General features: G+C 41.4%; 1 protein-coding gene across 1 annotated transcript in view; it reads right to left on the bottom strand.

The window, feature by feature from the left end:
* Positions 1 to 2,449: 2,449 nt before the first annotated feature.
* The window catches only part of CFAP54 (cilia and flagella associated protein 54), a 294,432-nt gene continuing 281,703 nt past the window's right edge, over positions 2,450 to 15,178 (bottom strand). Inside the window, exon 68 of the mRNA XM_043881586.1 lies at positions 2,450 to 2,777. Coding sequence (XP_043737521.1) covers positions 2,658 to 2,777 — 120 coding nt within the window. The 3' untranslated portion in view covers positions 2,450 to 2,657. The remainder of the gene's footprint in view (positions 2,778 to 15,178) is intronic.

Raw genomic sequence — 15,178 nt, forward strand, 5'->3', positions numbered from 1 at the left:
ACAACTGGTGCTGGGAAAACTGGTCAACCACTTGTAAGAGGATGAATCCAGAACACTCTCCAACACCATACACAAAAATAAACTCAAAATGGATTAAATATCTAAATGTAAATCCAGAAACTATAAAACTCCTAGAGGAAAACATAGACAAAGCACTCTCTGACATAAATCACAGCAGGATCCTCTATATGACCCACCTCCCAGAGTAATGGAAATAAAAGCAAAAATAAACAAATGGGACCTAATTAAACTTACAAGCTTTTGCACAATGAAGGAAACTATAAGCAAGGTGAAAAGACAGCCTTCAGAATGGGAGAAAATAATAGCAAATGAAGCAACTGGCAAAGAACTAATCCCAAAAATATACAAGCAACTCCTGAAGCTCAATTCCAGAAAAATAAGTGACCCAGTCAAAAAATGGGCCAAAGAACTAAACAGACATTTCTCCAAAGAAGACCTACAGATGGCTAACAAACACATGAAAAGATGCTCAACATCACTCATTGTCAGAGGAATGCAAATCAAAACCACAATGAGGTACCATCTCACGCCAGTCAGAATGGCTGCTATCAAAGTCTACAAACAATAAATGCCAGAGAGGGTGCGGAGAAAAAGGAACACTCTTACACTTGGTGTAAATGCAAGTGAATGTTGGTGGGAATGCAAACTGGTACAGCCACTATGTAGAACAGTGTGGAGATTCATTAAAAAAACCTGGAAATAGAACTGCCATATGACCCAGCAATCTCACTGCTGGGCATACACACCAAAAAAACCAGAACTGAAAGAGACACGTGTACCCCAGTGTTCATCACAGCACTGTTTATAATAGCCAGGACATGGAAGCAACCTAGATGCCCATCAGCAGACGAATGGATAAGAAAGTTGTGGTACATATACACAATGGAATATTACTCAGGCATTAAAAAGAACGCATTTGAATCAGTTCTAATGAGGTGGATGAAACTGGATCCTATTATACAGAGTGAAGTAAGTCAGAAAGGAAAACACCAATACAGTATATTAATGCATTTATATGGAATTTAGAAAGATGGTAATGGTGACCCTATATGCAAGACAGCAAAAGAGACACAGATGTAAATAACAGACTTCTGGACTCTGTGGGAGAAGGTGAGGGTGGGATGATTTGAAAGAATATCATTAAAACATGTATATTATCATTTGTGAAATAGATCACCAGTCCAGGTTAGATGCATGAAACAGGGTGCTCATGGCTGGTGCACTGGGATGACCCTGAGGGATGGGATGGGGAGGGAGGTGGGAGGGGGGGTTTCAGGATGGGGAACACATGTACACCCATGGCTGATTCATGTGAATCTATGGCGAAACCACCACAATATTGTAAAGTAATTAGCCTCCAATTAAAATAAATTTTAAAAAATTGGGTAAAGAATTGGGATGACAACATTACAAAATATGATAAAATTTTAAAAATAATTCCATTCCTAGACATTTTTCTTAATCCATAATTAAGAAAACAGGAAATATACACTGTTCATTAAGATAAGTGCATCCCCATGATTTGTAACAAAAATATTAAACCAAAAAAAAAAACTTCAGTTACTGAAGTATCTTTTAATCATATCACTTAATTTAATCCTCACAGCCATTCTATTAATATTCTCATTCTATAGATAAAGAAAGGAAGTCTTAAAGAATGTATTGCTTTCTCAAAGTAGCAAAACTAGCAAGTGGTAAAGTTACTATTCAAATTCACGCCTATATAGTTCCATAGTCCATGTTCTAAAACTTTATGCAATGCTACCTCTCAGAAGTATAAAATATGAAAAGTCTAATTCACTGTAGATTTCTTCTCAAACCACACCTACAAACTTCTAAAGTTGACTGATTACTTTGAGTTGACTTGAGGTTTATTAAGAGATTCTCAGCCTTGGCACGGATAATTTACGCCAGATGATCATTGGTCATGGGGGGCCCTTCTGGTCATTGTAGACCATTTCACAGCATCCCTGGCTTCTACCCAGTAGATGCTGGTAGTACGCTCTTTGAGTGCTGCATGTTCACTCAGTTGTATCAGATTCTCTGAAACCCCATGGACTGCAGCACGCCAGGCTCCTCTGCTAGTGGAATTCTCAAGGCAAGGAATACTGGAGTAGGTTGCCATTTCCTTTTCCAGGGGACCTTCCTGACTCAGGGATATAACTAGTGTTTCCTGTGTCTCCTGCATTGGCAGATGGAGTCTTTAACACTGAGCCACTTGGGAAGCCCACTCTCTTTGGAGTTATAGTAATAATAATAACAAAATATCTGGACACTGCCAAATGCTACCTGAGAGCCAAAGCTGACCCTGGTCAAGAACCACTGGCTTAATTTCAGTCTTGCTGTATGGGCATCCAAAGACAACCTCAACATTATACAAAAGTGGGAATGTTGCACTGTGAACAAACATATTTTCCATGACTGGCTCTGTAAGACAGTTTTTAATAAGCAACAGCTTTGTATTTTAATTCAAATATCACTGAAAACATTACTCATAACTATGATTTTTAGATAAATTTAGCTTGTGTAAAAAAGCAATTTTATTTTGCTTAGTATAAGAGGATAGCTCTGAAAGTTTATTACAAACCAAGTAAAGCAATAACAATCCCTTTATAAGGCTAACATACAAAGGATGTTCAGGGAATAATTGACACCATCCAGTTGAAAAGGCTTCCTCCCGATACGATACAGCCACTAGCAAGATCAAAAAGTCTCTCCAGACTGAATATAGATGGCAGCGAGACATCAAATGGGACCTGAGAAAAAGCATAAAAGCATTCATGAAATGCATTGTTTCAAACTATTGACTGAAGTAACATTCTCAAAACACACAAATACCAATTCTAGGTAATGATCTTATGTGAAATATTCTTAACTCTTGCCTAAGACACAAAATTTCACATCTCTACTTTGCTGAAATGTCCCATGTATCATTTTCTATCCTAATAAGACTCATATCTATGAATATATAAAAGTGGCACACAGATTCATGTCTGTAAATCTACAAAAATGAGCCTATAAAATGGTAGACATTTCTAGAAATATGCATCATTTGATTTTATATAAGCATTGCATATTATTTTAAGTTTAGGAATTTTAGTCCAGTTCCTAATGAACCACTTCCCCTCAGAACACACTGTGCAGTGAACAAATCTCTCCCCCTCATTTTGAGTTTAAATTCTGACATGGTAAAGTGAATTATGTTTGGAGCTCCTTCTTTCTGAAAGAAACACATGGTTACCACGTTGAGGACTAGTACAGCCAGAGTCATCTGAAAAATGGAAAATAAAGATTGTTTCTGGGGTCATGGCACACTGGTAATTTAAGTGGGAAGAAGGGCAAGAAGGAGATATCAAAAATGAAGGAAAGAAAACAAGTGTTTACTTGTTTCTGGGAAAGCACTTCATGCAGACTTAGATACTTGTGAAGATATATGAGCAAATAGCATGTAGAATGGTCACCATGAATTAAAGCCTTGGGGCCCTGAATCTTTGTAAGAAACTAGAGGACAAGTTTTATTAGTGTCTTGTCTTCTTGTTAAATTAAACTTTTATTCTGAAGAAAATACAATGAACTTAAAAATAGAGGCTGGTTTTCATTTCTTTTTCTTCACTTGATTGGATCAAAAAATGATAAAAGCATTCCAATACTTTCTATAATTTCAGATAATAAAGACTTGGAAAATTAATAATATTATGATTTCTTAATTCTGAAGTAATCAGTGTTAGCAGTTTCAAGAGTATCTTTCCAAAACAACAGAGAATGAGATGGTTGGATGGCATCACCAACTCAATGGACATGAGTTGAGCAAACTCTGGGAGTTGGTGATGGACAGGGAGGCCTGGCATGCTGTGGTCCATGGGGTCGCAAAGAGTTGGACATGACTGAGCGCCTGAACTGAACTGAACATGTTTTTTTGACATTGAGCTGTATAAGTTGTTCATATATTTTGAAAATTAATCCATTGCCAGTCTCATCACTTGCAAATAATTTCTCCCATTCCATAGGTTGTCTTTTCACTTTGTTTATGGTTTCCTTTGCTGTGCAAAAGCTTTTAAGTATAATTAGGTCACATTTGTTTATTTTTGTTTTTATTTTCATTACTCTAGGAAAAAGTGAAAGTGTTAAGTTGCTCAGTCGTGTATGACTCTTTGCGGCCCCATGGACTGCAGTCTGTCAGGCTCCTCTGTCCATGGAATTCTCCAGGCAAGAATACTGGACTGGAGTGGGTACCCATTCCCTTCTCCAGGGAATCTTCCCAACCTAGGGATTGAATCACAGTCTCCTACATTGCAGGCAGATTCTTCACTGTCTTGAGTAACAGATGGATTCAAATACAATCTTACTGTGATTTATGTCAGAGTGTTCCGCCTGTATTTTCCTTATAGTGTCTGGTCCAGCATTTAGGCCTTTAGACCATTTTGAGTTTATCTTTGTGTGTGATATTAGAGAATGTTCTAATTTCACTATTTTACATGTGCCTGTTTAGTTTTCCTAGCACCACTTACTGAAGGGACTATTTTCTCATCATTGTACACTCTTGCCTCTTTTTTTGTAGATTGCATGCATGCTAAGTCGCTTCAGTTGTGTCCAACTCTGTGCGACCCTATGTATAGCAGCCCTCCAGGCTCCTCTGTCCACAGGATTTTCCAGGCAAGAATACTGGAGTGGGTTGCCATTTCCTTCTCTCTTTTGTAGATTAACTGACCATAAGTATGTGGGTTTATTTCTAGGCTTTCTATCTTTTTCCATTGATCCATGTGTCTATTTTTGAGCTAATACCATGCTGTTTTGATTACTATAGCTTTGTAGGATAGTTTGAAGTGAGGGAGCATGATTCCTCCAGTTTCATTCTTCTTTCTCAGGATTGCTTTGGCTATTTAGGGTCTTTTGTGTTTTGATACAAATTTTAAAACTTTTTGTTCTATTTCTGTGAACTCTGCCATTGGAATTTTGATAGGGATTGAATTAAATTTATATATTGCTTTGAGTAATACTTCCCTGGTGGCTAGGACAATGAAGAATCTGCCTGCAATGCAGGAGATGGGGGGTTGATCCCTTGATCAGGAAGATTCCTTGGAAAAGGGAATGGCTTATCCACTCCAGTATTTTTGCCTGGAGAATCCCATGAACAGAGGTGCCTGGCAGGCTACAGTCCATGGGGTCGCACAAAGTCAGACACATCTGAGTGACTAACACTTTCATTTTCTTTGAGTAATATGGTTATTTTATTTTTGCTGTTTTTTTTTCCCATTTATTTTTTATTAGTTGGAGGCTAATTACTTTACAATATTGTAGTGGTTTTTGTCATACATTGACATGAATCAGCCATGGATTTACATGTATTCCCCATCCTGATCCCCCCTCCCACCTCCCTCTCTACCCAGTTATTTTAACAATAATAATTTTTCCAATCCATGAACACATAATATCTTTCCATTTATTTGTGTCTTTTTCAATTCTTTTATTAGTACATAATACTTTACCATGAACAAAACTTTCATCTCCTTGATTAAAAATTTTCCCCATGGTCTCTGGGGCACTTTGGACACTTCTCCAGTATTGGCTTTCAGAAATTTTATGGACAGTTCTGGGTTTTCCTTAGAGAATTTCTCAGGAAAAGTTAGGTTCCAAGTGAAATTATAGAATTTCTTTATTTGTCATTCATCAGAGATAATATTGGCAATCATATAATTACTGAGAAGTATTGTATGTGTTTAGTAAATAGTCTTGAGCCCAAATTGATATGGATAAGATAACAGAGAATCTTGGTTGCTTTACCTGGATTAGGAAAGGTTTTATAGAAATAAAGGAAAAAATACCTTGATAGGTAGCAGACTGTAATTTAGTTCAAGTAGATTATGATTCAAGGAGCAATGTCAAAGACAGGATGGTGATTTTGCCTGCCTAGAGAGGATGAAAGTATGAAACAGTACAAGGAAGGCAAAGGAAGTCCATCAAGGTGGGGCACAGTGAAGGGTTTCATTAAAACCTGGCCTGGACTTTAACTTGCTCAGACGGCTTCTGAAAGCCACTGGAGCGTTAAAGGTTACTCGCCAATGCTGTATTTTATATGAGTCTCAGCATGAAAACTAGATCTTACCATAACGAAAGATTTATTACTTTTGTTCCTTTGCTCTCACTATTTTCCTTGATTGAAAGAAAAATTGTACTGTCTTCAAAGTATCTATGAGTTTTCTTGAGGCACTGAGTTTTTTACTGAGCACCTCCTTTGAGACATCTGCTTATTTCTCTCAACCCAATGTCAGTTGCCTTTTCATTGATTTTAAGTTTTAATAAGCTAAGAAAAAAGGGAGAAGGCCAAATAACCACTAAACAATTAGATTTACCTACTCTTATGATTGTTAGGTGGAGGAGGGCATGGCAACCCACTCCAGTATTCCTGCCTGGAGAATCTCATGGACAGAAGAGCCTGGCAGGCTACAGTCCATGGGGTCACAAAGAGTTGGACAGGACTGAGTGATTAAGCACAGCACAGCATAATTGCTAAGTGGGATATGAAAAAGTGCAAGCACTGTGATACAGATGGATTTAATTTTGTGTCCTTTCAAGAACCTTACGCACAGAGTCACAGACATAAAAAGAATAGCTTCAAGGCAGGAAAACAAATACTGTTTTTATACAGCATTCTCACCTGTCTTTTCCTACCATGTTTTCTATATCTTCTTTATATATCACCTGAATCTTTGAAGTTAGTGATTTATTGGATTTTTTTTTTTTTTTGGATTGGGGGAAAAAGATGCATTTCACAGTAGAAAAGATAATGTGATACTGGCTTACTTAGGAGTTGATATCATGAATGACTAGTGACCCAACTAATAAAAGTTTCAGATGAGAGGGAACTATTAACAGATGTATTTGGTTTCTCTATACTTTATATGACCAAGCGGATCCCATTATCACCAATAATGTTATTCTCCCCAGTCTAACAGAAATAGCACCTAACTCTAAGGAAAATGAGGAAGGCTTATAAACAACTCTATCAGACATAGAAATTTCACACTTTTCTGGGAACAAAATTATCTTTTTCATCAACTGAATTTTTGTATTAATAAAATTTAAATATAACAGAAAAGAAGTATTTTAAAAAAACATAATATCAGATCAAAGAGTCAGACTGGTAAGATAATAGAAATCTTTTAAATTAAAATTTAAAGAAATAACATCGTTAAAAAGACATTTTGCAGAGAAGAAGAAATTTAAAAATTGAAGACAAGATTATGGCAGAGAAAGCATATGTTCTGAAAACTGGTTCAATTGTCGTACTGCCTAAGAATAGGATCTATTCTTAAATCATCATGCCCATCATCACAGTTACTGACACTCTGCAACCACCGAACCCTGGCTATTTCCTTGAGCTCTTGAGTAGAGTTCACCTTTTAATAAAGGGCAATTCTTGCTCAGACATATTGCCCCTTATGATCAGGAAACCAAAGGTTTCAATCCAGCTGAAAATATTTCAGCAACATAAGGAGACCTGTCTCCATTTTCACATCTAAGTAGATGCCAAAAATGTTTAGGACAATGGCTTCTTTATTGAAATAAATGAAGAGCACCTCCATGAGAGGAGCTAATATTGAGGGAGACTACATTCATTGGGATATATGTTAAAAAATCAATATTAGGTGATGTTCATACTTTACAGTTATGACACAATAATAAATAAATATTTGGTCTATGTCTCGGTTTTTGGTACAGAGCTCCTAAAACCTTGGAAATTTTCTTTCATATGCTTATAAGATGACTAAGGTGAGGAAAGATGCCTAGATAGCTTCAGGATGAGGTTGGTCACCAGGAAAACCAACCATGTGATTAGAGGGGTAAACTTCCAGTCTAATAACTCAACCTTTGGGGAGGGAAGAGCAACTGAAGATGGAGTTCAATCACCAATGTCCAATGATTAAATCAACTGTGCCTATGTAATGAGACCTCAATAAAAACTCCATGATGAGGACTTCCCGGGAGGTCCAGTGGTTGAGACTCCATGCTTCCATTGCAGGGGGCATGGGTTTGATTCCTGGTCCAGGTGCTAAGGTCCTACATGACACACAGTAGGGCAAAACACAAACAAAACGAAAGCAAAATGCTCGCAGTGACACATTTTAAGGAATTTCTTGGTTGGTAAACAAACTGATATGCTGGGAGGGTGATACACTCAAGGAGGGTATGGAAACTCTGCTCCTTCCAACCCCTATGTCTTGCCCTAATGCATCTTTTTGTATTTGGCTATTCCTCAGTTGTATCCTTTACAAAAAACTGGTGCATGCTGCATGTGTACTGAGTTGCTTCAGTGTACGACTCTGTGCGACACTATGGACTACTGGCTGCCTGGCTTCTCTGTTCATGGGATTCTCCAGGCAAGAATACCAGAGTGGTTGCCATGCTCTCCTTCAGGGGATCTTTCTGACTAAGGGATTGAACCTGCATCTCTCGTGTCTCCTGCATTGGCAGGCAGGTTCTTACCACTAGTGCCACCTGGGATAATAAACTAGTAAACTTAAGCAAAGTGTTTTCCTGAGTTTTGTGAGTTATTATAGCAAATTATCAAACCTTAAGGAACACTGGGGGAACTTCTGAATTTGCAGTCTGCTGTGGCAGAAGCGTAGGTAACCTGGGCACCTCACTTAAGCTGGCATCTGAAATGGGGGCATTCTTGGACTGAGCCCTTCACCTGTGGGAGTCTGTGCTAACTCTTCATAGTGGTGTCTGAAAAGAATTGGCTTGCTGGGCATCCAGTTGGTGGCAGAAAACTGTAGCATCAGCTAGTGTGTCCAGAAAATCCTATAAGACTTGTATCTGGTATTATATAGATTAGGGCAGTGTTTCACCACTGAATGCCTTTGGGCTTTTCCTTCACTCTTCCTCCTCCTCCCTGGTACCCCTTCTGCACACATTGCCTGCCCTTCATATCCTACCCCAGGCTGAGCCAAGGCCTGATGTGATGAAAAATGATAGTACTGGCACCAATAGCTCCATTATGGGTATATGCTTTTTATACAGAACTATTTAAGAAAACAATCCTTTAAGACCAAAAGAGACCACTAAGAGAAAAGTAAAAAGTTTAGGCTGTAGATATCCAGGCTTCTTTTGAGGACTTTTTGAGGACTCAAGAGTCTAAGTCCCAGAGAAAAGAGCTTTTGAAACCTGACCCCTATTGTGCAGAAAGAACGGCTGCTCTCTCACTCCAGCAAAGTCTTTTTCACCAAATAAAGAACTAATAAAGGGTCTCAAACAGGGCAAATCCCCTTCAAAACATCAACTCTAATCAGAACAGGAAGCAGGAGTTATACAACCAACAATGAAGTGCATAAGGCATAAAGGCCAGATGCAAGTTCGTGGCCAAGGATTCAGTGCTTATAATCAGGGGTTGGAGGAAGAATTAAAGGAACAGTGTTCTGGGTTAGGTGACTGAATACAAATGCTAATACTCAATGTGCTGTAAAACTGAGTGTCTATTCCTCACTCTCTGTGGAGATGTATAAATTCTGATATTGTTCTATATGTGATGACATTGTTCTTACATCATTGCCTTTATTTTCAGAAGATGGCTTTAAAGTTTTATCAAGTCCTTTTTTTCAACTCTGGGAAAAAAGTGTTTCTCTGAAAAAGGAAGCCTGTATTTATTGAGGACTGGATATGTGCTGGAATCTTTGCTTTACAGACTTTATTTCATTTGTAAATTAACTGTTAAAATGGAGGTCAAAGGAAAATGTGATTGAACTCTGGGTCACACTGTAGAATGTATTTTTAATCATGAGTGGGTGACTTGTGTATGATGTTTTCCCCTCACTTTTACATTAGAAAATAAACTTTAAATCAGCAAGAATGTTTCCAAGTTCCTTTAGAACTCTTTCAGTGCCAATAAATAAAGATTAATTGAGCACTCTTACGAACTCATCACCAGTTGGGGAATTCTTCATTTTTTATTTATTTTTTAACTCATTGTTGTGGTTCAGGTTCCTGGGAAGCAGAGCCTGATATGGAACTTCGCTTTTAGGAAGTTTATCAGGGCAGTCCCTTGGGATCAACACACATGGGGAAAGGAGAGAAAGCAGGATTCGGCAGAGAGAGAGAAGATGGGCTGCAGTGTGCTCACAACAAACCCCATGCCAACCCCATGGGGAGTGGTGAAGCTGCAATGGCCCTTTAGAGTTGTCCTAAATGTGGTTTTGGGGGGTCGGGTCATTTCACCATATCAACCAGTAATTAGATACAGACATCTTCCTGCCCCCCCTGAAAAAGGCCATGCCTTGAGGCAGGCAATTCCTGGAGAGTGTTGAGGGTTGAAGGCCTTTGGTCCACACATTCCCATAGCTGAGAATACAAGTTCTTCAGGGGCCACAAAGGTGTAAAAATTTAATTCAGTGGTTAACTCTGTGTGTGTGTGTGTGTGTGTGTGTGTGTGTGTGTGTGTGTGTGTGTGTTAGTTGCTTCTGACTCAGTTGTATCTGACTTTTTGTGACCCCATGGACTGTACCCGCCAGGCTCCTCTGTCCATGGGACTCTCCAGGCAAGAATACTGGAGTGGGTTGCCATTTCCTTCTCCAGGGGATCTTCCCAACCCAGGGATTGAACCTGAGTCTCCTGCATTGCAGGCAGATTCTTAGCCATCTGAGCCACCAGGGAAGCCATTAAGCAAATGGCAATATGGCAGAATAACACATACCAGTATATAGCCAATACGAGCTGATGGGAGATTTAATGTATTGAAATTTTTTATACTAGATTCCTAGAGACTTATTTTCTGGGTCATGGTAAAACAAACTTAATACATTCCCAGTATTATTGCTATTAATCACTTTATTTGATTACCCTCAGGAACATTTCCCCCTCTGGAGTATGAGGAAGAGAATTAGAAACTAAGGAGTAGGAAGAAGATTCAGAAATAATATCTTCCCTCAAATAATGTCCTCCCATAACTTGAATATGAAGAAATTCAATAATTTTGCCTGCAGCTTAACTTTTCTTGAGAAATTCCCTATGGAAGGCCTAGAACCTTACATAATTTTTTTCCCCCAAAGCGGGAGCTGAAAACGAGTCCAGGGGCCCACAGAGCCGGTGTGAGGAGCAGGGGCCTGGAGTCGGGGGAATGTGGGAGGAGAGGGGTGTTCCATGTTTGAGAGGCACTGCAGGCAGAGTTCAAGGGCAGCGGAGCGGAAGGGCAGCGGAGCGGAAGGGCAGGGGAGCGGAAGGGCAGCGGAGCGGAAGGGCAGGGGAGCGGAAGGGCAGGGGAGCGGAAGGGCAGCGGAGCGGAAGGGCAGGGGAGCGGAAGGGCAGGGGAGCGGAAGGGCAGCGGAGCGGAAGGGCAGCGGAGCGGAAGGGCAGGGGAGCGGAAGGGCAGGGGAGCGGAAGGGCAGGGGAGCGGAAGGGCAGCGGAGCGGAAGGGCAGCGGAGCGGAAGGGCAGCGGAGCGGAAGGGCAGCGGAGCGGAAGGGCAGGGGAGCGGAAGGGCAGGGGAGCGGAAGGGCAGGGGAGCGGAAGGGCAGCGGAGCGGAAGGGCAGGGGAGCGGAAGGGCAGCGGAGCGGAAGGGCAGCGGAGCGGAAGGGCAGGGGAGCGGAAGGGCAGCGGAGCGGAAGGGCAGCGGAGCGGAAGGGCAGGGGAGCGGAAGGGCAGGGGAGCGGAAGGGCAGCGGAGCGGAAGGGCAGCGGAGCGGAAGGGCAGCGGAGCGGAAGGGCAGCGGAGCGGAAGGGCAGCGGAGCGGAAGGGCAGGGGAGCGGAAGGGCAGCGGAGCGGAAGGGCAGGGGAGCGGAAGGGCAGGGGAGCGGAAGGGCAGCGGAGCGGAAGGGCAGGGGAGCGGAAGGGCAGCGGAGCGGAAGGGCAGCGGAGCGGAAGGGCAGCGGAGCGGAAGGGCAGCGGAGCGGAAGGGCAGGGGAGCGGAAGGGCAGGGGAGCGGAAGGGCAGCGGAGCGGAAGGGCAGGGGAGCGGAAGGGCAGCGGAGCGGAAGGGCAGCGGAGCGGAAGGGCAGCGGCAGTGCTGCACAGTGGTTGGAAGCGTGACCTGGGAAGCCCGTCTGCCTGGGCATAAAGCCTGGCTCTGACGCTAACCATTTAAGGGACCTTGGGCAAGTAACTTACTTTTCTCACATGTAAAGATTTTTTCTTAATAGAAATCTAAACAGAAACAGAAGCCTAAAGTCACGTTCTGAAAGAACTTCAGAGTGCAGTGTGGATTAACTGCCTGCTGCTGTAACATACAAACCTCGCGGCTTACAACAGTACAGGTTTGCTTTCTTAGCCTGGAGCTAAGAAACCTGAATTCAGTTTCACGGGGCTAAAGTCAGGGTGGAGGCAGGGCTGGTTCCTCCTGGAGGCTGTCAGCAAAGAATCTGTTTCTTTGCCTGTTTTAGCCTCTAGAGTCCACCTGTCTTGGAATATGGCTGCCTGTTCCATCCTCAGAGTACATCACTCCAATCTTGGCTTCCATCGTCACTTTGCCATTTCCTCTTCTGCTGTCAAGTCTCCTTCCGCCTCCCTGTGACAAGGATACTTGGGACTACATTTAGGGCCCATGCAAGTAATTCAGGATAATCACTGCCACCTCAATATCCTAAACCTGATCTACAAAGTCTGTCTGGTCATATAAAATAAAGGGTTCTAGGGGTTAGGGTGTACACATCTCTTGGAGGGGGAGCATGATTCAACCTACAAAAACGTGTGATTAAATGAGACAGCTTGGTTCAGAAGAATATCAAATTTATATCATTTCTTCTCAACAGAGTTTTGGTAATTGAAGCTACTGAATTAAGTGTTTAAAAAATTCATGGCATTTTTGCAGATGCCTGCAGTGCCAGAAGTTATTAGTGCTCACTAAATAAAGTACATACTTGTTCCTCCATGGTTCTCTACATCCTTGCACATTAGGGTGAGGCCAATAGGATCTGAGCAGAAATTATGACACGGATTCCATGCTGGCTCTTACAAATGGTCAACTTCATTTATTGCCTAAACCGGGAGACTTTTGAGAATAAAGGGAAGTATATTAACTACTGGGCCTCCCTGGTAGCTCAGCAGTAAAGAATCTGCCTGCAGTGCAGGAGTTCAGTTCAGTTCAGTCGCTCAGTTGTGTCTCTCTGTGACCCCATGGACTGCAGCACGCCAGGCCTCCCTGTCCATCACCAACTCCCAGAGCTTACTCAAACTCATGTCCATCGCATCAATGATGCCATCCAACCATCTTATCCTCTGTCATCCCCTTCTCCTCCTGCTTTCTATCTTTCCCAGCATCAGGGTCTTTTCCAGTGAATCAGGTGGCCAAAGTGTTGGAGTTTCAGCTTCAATATCAGTCCTTCCAATGAATATTCAGGACTGATTTCCTTTAGGATGGACTGGTTGGATATCCTTGCTGTCCAAGGGACTCTCAAAACTATTCTCCAACACCACAGTTCAAAAGCATCAGCTTTCTTTATAGTCCAACTCTCACATCCATACATGACTATTGGGAAAACCATAGATTTGACTAGATGGACCTTTGTTGGCAAAGTAATGTCTCTGCTTTTTAATATGCTGTCTAGGTTGGTCATAGCTTTTCTTCCAAGGAGCAAGTACTTTTTAATTTCATGGCTTCAATCACCATCAGCAGTGATTTTAGAGACCCCCCAAAATAAAACCTCTCACTGTTTGCATTGTTCCCCCATCTACTGGTCATGAAGTGATGGGACCAGATGCCATGATCTTAGTTTTCTGAATATTGAGTTTTAAACCAACTTTTTCATTCTCCTCTTTCACTTTCATCAAGAGGCTCTTCAGTTCTTCTTCGCTTTCTGTCATAAGGGTGGCACGATCTGCATATCTTGAGGTTATTGATATTTCTCCCGGCAATCTTGATTCCAACTTGTGCTTCATCCAGCCCAGCATTTCTCATGATGTACTCTGCATATAAGTTAAATAAGCAGGGTGACAATATACAGCCTTGACATACTCCTTTCTCTATTTGGAACCAGTCTGTTGTCCCAGGTCCGGATCTAACTGTTGTTTTTTGACCTGCATACAGATTTCTCGGGAGGCAGGTCATGTGGCCTGGTATTCCCATCTGTTTAAGAATTTTCCTCAGTTTATTGTGATCCACACAGTCAAAGGCTTTGGCATAGTCAATAAAGCAAAAGTAGATGTTTTTCTGAAACTCTCTTGCCTTTTTGATGATCCAGCAGATGCTGGCAATTTGATCTCTGGTTCCTCTGACTCTTCTAAATCCAGTTTGAACATCTGGAAGTTCACAGTTCACGTACTGTTGAAGCCTGACTTGGAGAATTTTGTGTAGTACTTTGTTAGTGTGTGAGATGAGTACAATTGTGTGGTAGTTTGAACATTCTTTGGCTTTGCCTTTCTTTGGGATGGGAATGAAAACTGACCTTTTCCAGTCCTGTGGCCACTGCTGAGTTTTCCAGATTTGCTGGCATATTGAGTGGAGCACTTTCATAGCATCATCTTTCAGGATTTTAAATAGCTTAACTGGAATTCCATCACCTCCACTAGCTTTGTTCATAATGATACTTCCTAAGGCCCATTTGACTTTACATTCCAGGATGTCTGGCTCTAGGTAAGTGATCACACGATCGTGGTGATCTGGGTCATGAAGATCCTTTCTATGTAGTTCTGTGTATTCTTGCCACCTCTTCTTAATATCTTCTGCTTCTGTTAGGTCCATACCATTTCTGTCCCTTATTGTGCTCATATTTGCATGAAATATTCCCTTGGTATCTCTCATTTTCTTCAAGAGATCTCTAATCTTTCCCAGTCTATTGTTTTCCTCTATTTCTTTGCATTGATCCCTGAGTAAAGGCTTTCTTATCTCTCCTTGTTATTCTTTGGAAGTCTGCATTCAAATGGGAATATCTTTCCTTTTCTCCTTTGCCTTTAGCTTCTCTTCTTTTCTCAGCTATTCGTAAGGCTTTGTCAGACAACCATTTTGCCTTTTTGCATTTCTTTTTCTTGGGGAGGGTCTTGATCACTGCCTCCTGTACAATGTTATGAACCTCCATTCATAGTTCTTCAGGCACTCTGTCTATCAGATCTAATCCCCTGAATCTATTTCTCACTTCCAGTGTATAATCTAAATCGATTTGATTTAGGTCATACCTGAATGGTCTAGTGGTTTTCCCTACTTTCTTCAATTTAAACCTGAATTTGGCAATAAGGAG

This window comes from Cervus elaphus, chromosome 22 (assembly GCF_910594005.1).
Source record: "Cervus elaphus chromosome 22, mCerEla1.1, whole genome shotgun sequence".
Classification (NCBI taxonomy): Eukaryota; Metazoa; Chordata; class Mammalia; order Artiodactyla; family Cervidae; genus Cervus; species Cervus elaphus.